General features: G+C 31.1%; 2 protein-coding genes across 2 annotated transcripts; both read left to right on the top strand.

The window, feature by feature from the left end:
* The first annotated feature begins 1,080 nt into the window (after positions 1-1,080).
* On the top strand, positions 1,081-1,579 carry LOC116738543. The gene is made up of 2 exons (XM_032598264.1): positions 1,081-1,211; positions 1,297-1,579. The coding sequence occupies exons 1-2, from the start codon at positions 1,119-1,121 to the stop codon at positions 1,513-1,515; spliced, it is 312 nt and encodes a 103-aa protein (XP_032454155.1). The 5' UTR covers positions 1,081-1,118; the 3' UTR covers positions 1,516-1,579.
* A 4,885-nt stretch (positions 1,580-6,464) lies between these two features.
* Positions 6,465-9,508, top strand: LOC100678528. Its single transcript, XM_032596235.1, has 7 exons — positions 6,465-6,621; positions 7,107-7,618; positions 7,749-7,920; positions 8,006-8,110; positions 8,178-8,428; positions 8,621-8,804; positions 8,887-9,508. The coding sequence occupies exons 1-7, from the start codon at positions 6,465-6,467 to the stop codon at positions 9,054-9,056; spliced, it is 1,551 nt and encodes a 516-aa protein (XP_032452126.1). The 3' UTR covers positions 9,057-9,508.
* Positions 9,509-9,635: the final 127 nt, after the last annotated feature.

Raw genomic sequence — 9,635 nt, 5'->3', positions numbered from 1 at the left:
TTTTAATCTTTCGTTGCTTCTCTTCCTTTCAATGTCATCTTCTGTTGCTAAAAGGGTATTTTTATTTTATATAATTTTATGTTTTCAGTTTTCTTGTGTAACGTATTAAAAAATATTTTATAAATTCTGTTTTGAAATGAATAATGTGAAACTGAAAATGTTACTATTACAAAGCTTCCTAAAAGAGGAAGCGTATGATTTCTCTTTAAAGAATATTATTAATAAGAATTTTAAGCAAGATGCATAAACTAATTATTTATCAAAACATTAAAATGTGAATATCTTGAAACAAAAATATGTTGTTAAATCATTTTGCCTTGCGGGCACGGAAATTAAATTTGGCTTTTTGCTTACCACCTAGGTATAAAATAGTTATTCTAGACCATTTAATTGTTGCATCAGAGTCTCCTGAATCAGATCCATATTTAGCAAAGTAACATTTACTACTAATGAAATCATTTTCATCTTTTGGCATAAATGACTGCAATTCAACACCTTCTTTTGTCTTTATTTTTTCTTTAATTTTCATAACTGGTAAAACGCATTCTATTTTTGACTCATTAATGATGAATCGTACCAATGCGAATTCCATTGTGCACCATTAATAATTTAGCACGTTAAACAATTTTTCTATAAAAAACACGTCAATGAATCAAGTGTGCATACAATTAATATGCTGAAAACACTGTTAGTAAGCACTAAATAAAACGCATATAAATAAAACGCATCCAACATTCCGAATGCGTTTTACTGTATAAGTTCATAGAGTCAGTACACTATATAATTAAGCTGGGATAATCAGCGCGATCACGGTGAAAGATAGAGATATAACGGAATCTCGAACGTACCTATATAAGTATAATGGAATGACGGAACGTACGGTACGCGTTGAATCATGCTATGGTTATATATATATATATATATATATATATATATATATATATATATATATATGTGTGTGTGTGTGTGTGTGTGTGTGTGTGTGTGTAGAGAGAGAGAGAGAGAGAGAGAGAGAGAGAGAGAGAGAGAGAGAGAGAGAGAGCACGGCTGTGTTTATTTATACTTATATTTTTCGTTATAACCAAACATAATAGACAATTATATACAGCAATCAAAAAATGTCAGAGAAAAAGAGAAAAAAGTATCTATATGATGAAAATGCACCAGTAACAAAATATGCTATCACTAAAGCTAAAAAATCCATTGAAGAGGTTTGTATAGTTATAAATATGATACTTTTTCTAATAAATCATTAATTTCTATATTTCATTTTATTTTTACCTATTGATTTTTAAGGAAAAAATAGATGATCTACATAAAATTAACTGTAGTTCAATCCCTATTGAGCCAGAGTTGCCTGCAATTCGACAATTAGTTGAAACGATTAAAATTGACGACAATAATCCAATAGTAGGAGACACGCAAAATGCTAAATCATCTGATGTATATGACTACAAATTATTTGATTCTGTAAGTGAATTATCCTACATTTTATTAAGTTTGATACATTTATAATCTGTGTATATGTTTCAAAAATATAATGAATCATAAATCTATATAAAGTATATTGTTCTGATATGCACTTTTGTTTCATGAGTTGTATAAAAAAATGTATTTTGCCAAAAATTAAATGAAAAGTATTGTATAAAAATTATAAATTTTTGTTCCGTACTTCTACGGTTAATAAATTTTCTTCTGCAACTCATGATATATGTTTATTATAACCATTTATTTTATGTATACATTCATAATTTATTTAACGATTAAAATATTATTTGATAGTTGAGGGGATGTCGAAGCTAAAAACACTGTTTTTCACTCCATATAACTTATAAAATTATGTCAATCCATGTCATAGTTTTTTTTGGGGATTTTAAATACTAAATACCCTGGGGCGCATTTGCAAATTCTTAGTAGCTCCCACATCTTCTCCAGATTACGTTAAAAAATTTTTTTATTTTTAACTCTAGAGATTTTATAAACCTAATTAATGCAAAATTTTGTATGCTATACTTGAATACAACATTTATTGTGGTTTCGAGTACATAAGATAAGAATTTGACATTTTTCTTGTCATCGGTGATTTTTGACCAAAATATCAAATCAGTCAATTAAAGTAATAACACAATAAAGAGTATTGATGTGCACTCTTTTTGAAAATGCCAAGAGCTGCTTGATAAGTTCAAGCAATCTTTATTGCATTATTACTTTAATTGGCTGATTTAAGATTTTGGTCAAAAATCTCCGATGACAAGAAAAATGTGAAATTCTTATCTTATGTACTCGAAACCACAATGAATGTTTGAATGGGTTCTTTTTTAGTTTAGTTTTTGGAAATGAAGTGCAGTGCATGCGTATCATACAACCCTTGTTTAGATAGTAGAATAGGACTATATTAAATGTTAAGAATTAAAATATTAATAAATTAAATTCATTCATTTAGCTGGTGATTATCCTAACCTCGTAACCTCAAATTCGAATTATTAATTTTCTACCAGGGCTATTACGTCTTCAATTGAAATATTTTGAAAGAAAGAAGTAGCAAGATATATGATCAAAATGATATATTTTTTTATAACAAAAGATTTGAAAGTGCAGAGAATAATGTTTCATACTGGTTTCGACTCATACTACAACATAGGAGGTCAAAAAGCCCACTTAGCCCTTCTTGCACACCATAGTTTATGTGACGCAATTAATTAATTTTTGCGTTTTAGATGCGTATAAACACCATCAAAATTATTTCATTTAATTCATTTCATTTTTTAAACATTTTAAACATTTTATAGTTTTTAAAATTTTTGTAATTTTCAACATTTTTAATTTTTTTATTTTAAATATTTTTTATTTTTAAAACTTATCGAATTTTTCAAGAATTTTTTAATTTAACAACAAAAATATAAAAATTAACAGTTTAAAAATACAATTTTTCGATAAAATGTGCGTAAAATGCAACAAGAATTTTTAAATTTAACAACAAAAATCTAAAAATTAACAGTTTAAAAATACAATTTTTTAACTTTCGTTACAATTTTTTATCTTTTTTCGTGCGCGAAACACCAGGTTTTTCAACTAGTGCGCAAAACAAATAATATGGCGTGAAACATGCCGTTGTTTCGCAAACGCTACACGAAAAACGTGCCCCGCGAAAACCGCAGTTTTCGCGCACGTCGTGTTGAAAAATATGGTTCGATACATGTGCGCACTTGTATCGAAATATACTATTTTGACACGAGTGTGCGAACCTACGTTCTTAGCAGATGAGCGTGCGCGAAATTCAGAGTTTCGCACACGCTCGGCATAAAATTCAGAATTTCGCGCACTAGTGTAAATTGTAGTGTATTTGGTCGCCCGAGCATAGCGAGGGTGACAAAAAAGCAAATGTCATCATCACCAATGCGCACGAGTATTGTATACTAATTTATGACATTTTTAATTTTTTTTTTTAATTTTTTTTAAATTGTACAATTTTTAGAATTATTTTCTGTTCTTGCGGATGTAAGAACTCTTGCTTTCGCGGGAAATGATAATTTTAGCGGTCACGGGAAAATAAGTTATTTAAGGGAATAAATAGCTTCTTCATCCCAATTTTTAGGTCAAAGAAGTGGCTATTATAGTTAAAGCATAAATATAATTAAATTTATCTTCATTTTCTTTTAATCTGTATGACTAATTATTATATTTCTGTACAGGATAATATTGCTACAGATATTTTATATGAAGATATATACAGCAGTGATGAGGAATTGTCATCTCTTTTAAAGGAAACAATAAAAAGTGCCAATACGGTACGGGATTTACTAGATGACAGCGAATTTTTTAATTTAATGTCGTTACACGTTAAAAGAAGTCCTGCTGAATTATTATTAATGGCTTTAAAATATTCTATATCAAATTCGTTATCCGTTTCAGGTATTTCAAATTTATTGAAATTTATAAATATAATATGTGGTAAAGATGTTTTACCGGAAACTCGATATAAAATAGATCAATTATGTAATGATAAAAATATTACATTACACGCTACTTGTCCTACGTGTACACAATACATTGGTAAGTTTGACGATTTTACGGTATCAGTCAATTGTATAAAGTGCAATACAAGTGTTGATGTGTCAAACCCATCAAACCCGTGTTTCTTTGCGATTATCAATCCATCTGATGCTATTCGTGATTACTTGGAAAGTAATGAAAATTATTATGATTATGTTATGAATGAAAGACAGCATGAGCCTGATCATTTAAAAGATATCTACGACGGTATGATGTACAGAAAGTTTGTTCAAACAATCCAAGAATGTGATCGCAATGCATATGCGACGGTAATGTTCAATACGGATGGCGCGCCAGTTTTTAAATCTTCTACTTTTTCAATATGGCCAATTTACCTCATACTTAACGAAGTTCCTATTCAAGAAAGGTTAAAAAGCGTTATTACGACTGCTTTGTGATTTGGTCCAAATAAACCACAAATGGATATTTTTTTACATGCATTTGTCAATTTAATGAACAAACTTTCAACAGCAGGTATTCCGTGTACAATAAAAAATCAAAATCGTACTATAAAAGTGTATGCATTAATCGCTTGTGTCGATACAGTGGCTCGGGCACCAATGAATGGTACTAGTCAATTTAATTCAAAGTATGGGTGCGACTGGTGTTTGCACAAAGGATATCATTATAATGGAAGTATGCGATATCCGTTTGAAAATCCATTATCAGAAAACAGAAATCATAAAATGACTATTGAACATGCAACTCAAGCTGTGCAAACTCAGAAACGTGTATTCGGGGTTAAAACTGCTTCGCCACTTTTAAATTTACAGAACTTTGATATTATTGATGGGTTTACGCCAGACTACATGCACTGTTACGTAGCTGGTGTTGGTAAACAATTTACTGAGTACATCGTAAAAATTTTAACAAAGACAGAGGAAGATATACTTGAGAATATCTTTCAAAAATTAAAGGTTCCTAATCAATTATCACGGTTATCAAGATCTTTAAAAGCCTGCGGAAAATGGAAAGCTCGAGAATACGAGAATTGGATATTATACTATAGCATTCCTTTGCTAAGTTTGGTTTTAAAAAACCACAAAAAAATCTTAAAACACTGGTCATTATTAGTAAACGCCTTGCACATTTGTTTGCAAATCGATATTACCTTTGCAGATTTGAATTACGCTAATGAAATGCTTTTTAAATTTGTGGCTGAAGCAGAAGATATATATTCGTTAACTGCGTTAACATATAATGCACATCAACTGCTTCATATAGTTAAAAGCATATATAACTGGGGCCCTCTGTATTGTCATTCGAGCTATGCCTTTGAAGCTGCTAATCATAAATTATTAAAATCAATTCATGGGGCTAAAGGAGTGATTTCTCAAATAATAAGATATGAAAGCATTGAACGAACCATACAAATTCTGGAAAAAAAAATTTATTCAGAATATCCTGGAATATCAATGATTTTTTGTGAGAATCTCATATCATCGCTAGTTCAAAAAGCTTACAAAGTATCCAATATTACGTATATAAGTAAAGTACAAGTAGTTTCTGAATATTTAATAAATGCACACAATATACCAAAAAATTCCAAAGTTTATCACAAGATCGTTTATGGAGGTTCCTTATTTATGACGTCAAAGAAGAAAAATAAACGATCTTGCAATTATTACGCGCAGCTAACAAATGGGAAATTCGTTGAATTATTACATTTTATTATTAACGTTGAAGCACACACTGAATGGACAATATGCCGTGTTATTAAAACAAAAACTAATAAATATGCGAATATAATAAGAGAAGTATCTGAAATGTCTGATGAAATATGTATAAAAACACATGATATTCATAAAACGTGTGTATTCATTGAAGCAGGCGATGTAACTTACATAATTCCAACACCAAATCAGTTATTCTATTAGTTGTTTGTTATAAATGTATATACTTATATAAAAATAAAAATAAATCGTTACTACATAAAAAACAGTATTGTTACAAGAAAGCATTTTCTATGTATTTTAATATGAAATAAATATTTTTTTAACCGACAAACTATTTTTTTGTTATTTGTAGCATAATCGATTATTGTTAATAGTATGAATGATAAATATATTTTAATTTAAGATAATTTGTTTATATTTTTGTGATATAATTTTGTAACTGATGTTTCTTGTAATCACGTGAGTACTCACGTGAGTAATCACGTCATGAATTGATCGATACACTCACGTGAGTACTCACGTTAGTAACCACGTGAGTAATCACGTGAGTACTCACGAGAGAACTCACGTGAGTTTTTTCAGCAGGGTACAGCCGGCACTCATGGCCGTCATTCTGACAAAGTTTCGTGCCGTCGCAATGTGAGCACGCGTGCTGGCACGCTGTGCCGCGAAAATGTCAACATTATGACTAACCGAATGGCAGGAAAAAAAAAAATTTGAAAATTCCAACGAAAGATGTCTTGGGGATGTCACAATGACGGCACGAGCGGCCAGCATGCGCCCGATCAGAAATTGGTTAAGGCACCCCGTACTACAATATCCGGCCCTGACACGGTTAAACTTCAGGCGCCTGAACAGGTGTATAATGCGGTAAACATCCGGCCCTGGTTCGGTTAACCTTAAATAAGGGGAGCCGGACTTTCACCTGAACTGTGATATGCATGAAATTATTTACGCAGGCATTGTCCGGCACTCCTGATATCCGCATATAAGGAGTATTCAACATAACCTAGAAATTACATCATATATAACAGTTTTAGTGTAAAAGAAAGAAGAATCTAAAATTTATTATTATAAGAATAAGATTTATTTTTGTTTTTTTTAAATGAGTGACAAGCTACTGCTGCTTAATAGAATAAGAGTAAGAAATTATCGACTAAAGCGAAAACTAATTGCTGTAGAGGATGACAAAGAAGACAGGATAAATGACTTGCAAATTAGACCAAAGAAAATTTAGATTCGTTCTGAGCAAAACCAAAAAAAAAACAAGAAATAGTAGTTGAAGATGTACAAAACATTCCTGATCAAAATGGAACGACTAACAAAAGTGTTTAAATCATGATAATAATAATATACTACTAAAAACCCAAAATTCAGAATATATGGCAAGATTTTCATCTGATGAAAGCAATAGTGATGAAACTGACAGTTCAGGTGAATACTCAGACAAGGAAGAATTAAACGAGTCTGTTTTTATGAGTGACTTGAAAAAGTGGTTTTATAATTATAATATTCCATACAGTCACTTGGATGCTCTTCTAAAAACATTGAAGCCATATCACTCTGAACTTCCAGTTAGTTCAAAAACTTTTTTAAAAACACAAGGAAGTACAAAACGCTATAAAATTCAAAGATTCATTCCAGATGATATGACAAATGATCCGCAATTTCACCAAGAAACACTGGAGTTGCAGTTTAGTGTTGATGGCCTACCACTATTTCGTTCTAGCAACAATGAGTTTTGCCCCCTACTAGGAAAAGTTCATTCTGACAAAGTCTTGTATGAACCATTTGTGATTAGTGTACATTGTGGAAAGGGCAAACCTACCTGTGTTAATACATATTTCAAACAGTTTATTGAAGAACTAAATACTCTTCTAAAAGATGGTGTTCGTATACGTAATAAGCACTTTCAAATTAAAGTGAACTGTTTTATTTGTGATCGACCAGCTCGGTCATTTGCAAAATGCATAAAAGGACACACTGCATTTTGGGGATGTGAGCGTTGTTGTGTAAAAGGGTTTAATAAAAATTGACAATGAGCTTCAAAGCTTACTTTATGTACCAGCATTAACGAATGCTGTAGGAATTGGCAATGATGATCATGAAGTCGCAGATCCAAAGTCTCCAAGTACAAGTTTACTAAGTCAGAATCCTGCTGAAAATTCCTTTGAAGACATTATCGAAACAGGTAGTGATACTCAAAATTTAATTCAATATTATTTATGAGATTAATTTTTTAATAAATAATAATTTTCAAATCCATTTTAATGCAGCGGTAGAACAGAATCAGCAACAAAGCAGCAAGAATGATACGCATGGACTTGATTTAGCATCATTCAAGGCTGAAATCACCAAACACTTTGACGAAACCTTAAAAAGTAGTATTTATTTGATCACAACTTTTTGATATGATTTTATCAATCTAAAATTAAATTCATATTACAGGGGTCAAGGATAGCCTTAAATCATACATCAAAGAGAAAAATGGTTCCTTGGAAGCTAAAATAATCAGTATACAGTATGATGTATCTCAGATAAAAACGTTTGTTCAGGAAAACAGACCCTTCAAAGACAGCAAAAATGTTTTGTCTATAGACAAAATAAGTGAAATATATGGGCATACGTTTCCAATTCTAGAATATGAGGAATTTAAGATTTTTGATAAAAAAATTGTTGAAGATCCCTACGATTCTTTCGTGAGTAACAAACGTATATCACATTATTTTAATTTTTTAAATTTTTTTTACTGAACTTCTACTTATTCTACGGTTTGAAAAATCATTTTTTATTATTATAAAATATAGTGAAATTTTACTATCTAATTTTTCTTCATTCACAATTTTTGATTTTCATAATCGCATAAATAAAATAATTATTAAATGTTTCAGAAAATATACTTTGGGTGCAATATAAATACTAGTGAGGAGCATATCCTGGTTAAAGTAATCACACCGATTTTCAAGACTTTTTTTGCAAGAGACCTTATAATCCAATTCACTGCACAAAAGAAAACTAAAAACAAAAGTAAAAACAATATTCTGAAAGACACCAATTTTTATAAATGCTTTGCGGGTAAGATTGCACATTTAAGTATCTAAATAATTCATAAATATTTTCATAATTTTATTCATAAATTAAAAATATACATTTACAGATGTTATGAACCATGCATATAACAGAGACATTACAGTTCTACAAAGCAATAAAGTGCTTACTCTACTCGGTGCAATGATCAACAACGCTTATGATTGGGAGGGCTATCGAGCCAAACGAATAAGGGCATCTGTTAGCGAAAGCGATTCTGATGATAATGTGGTTAGTTAAACGAATTAATAAATAATATCTAACAATAGGTTTATATGTAAAAAGTTATATTTGTATGCATTAATTCAAAAATAAAAATACTTTCATTCTTTATTTCAATTCATTTATTTATTCCATGCAATCTTTTACGATTGATATTTGCTCAAATTTGAAAAAAAATAATGTACTTCAGGCCCTATCCGGCCCGGATCTGACCGTAAACGATTTGAATCTGAAAAACTTCAGGTGTTCTATAATGCTACCTGACATACCCCGGATCAGCACCTGATTAAGCTGATAAACAATATAGAACTTACGGGCCGGACGTCGACCCCATTACACCCATACTACGGGCCTGATACGGTCCTTAATTTGGCCCGGATCAGGGGTTTCAAATCCCGGCTCCGGCCCGGATCTCGCCGGATTTTCTATTTCTGATCGGGCGTGACCTCAAAATGCCCGGCACGCGATGTTATTGGGGGCTTCCCATGCATCTGGTACAGGGCTTGGTACGCGTCGCGCCTCCTCCTCCTTCTACATTTAGCTAATTTCTTTTTTATTTATTATCTCGGAACTTTGCACTCATCGAAATCGATTAAA

This window comes from Nasonia vitripennis, chromosome 1, assembly GCF_009193385.2.
Source record: "Nasonia vitripennis strain AsymCx chromosome 1, Nvit_psr_1.1, whole genome shotgun sequence".
Classification (NCBI taxonomy): Eukaryota; Metazoa; Arthropoda; class Insecta; order Hymenoptera; family Pteromalidae; genus Nasonia; species Nasonia vitripennis.
Note: the sequence above shows the minus strand (reverse complement) of the source record. Positions and strands in the feature narration are given on the sequence as shown.

Excerpts from the sequence above, each read along its gene's own strand:
- LOC116738543 (XM_032598264.1), top strand. The coding sequence starts at position 1,119 with ATGTCAGAGAAAAAGAGAAAAAAGTATCTATATGATGAAAATGCACCA. Across the intron at positions 1,212-1,296 it reads CTAAAAAATCCATTGAAGAG|GAAAAAATAGATGATCTACA; the intron begins GTTTGTATAGTT and ends TTGATTTTTAAG.
- LOC100678528 (XM_032596235.1), top strand. The coding sequence starts at position 6,465 with ATGTCTTGGGGATGTCACAATGACGGCACGAGCGGCCAGCATGCGCCC. Across the intron at positions 8,111-8,177 it reads CTTTGACGAAACCTTAAAAA|GGGTCAAGGATAGCCTTAAA; the intron begins GTAGTATTTATT and ends TTCATATTACAG. Across the intron at positions 8,805-8,886 it reads TTTTTATAAATGCTTTGCGG|ATGTTATGAACCATGCATAT; the intron begins GTAAGATTGCAC and ends ATACATTTACAG.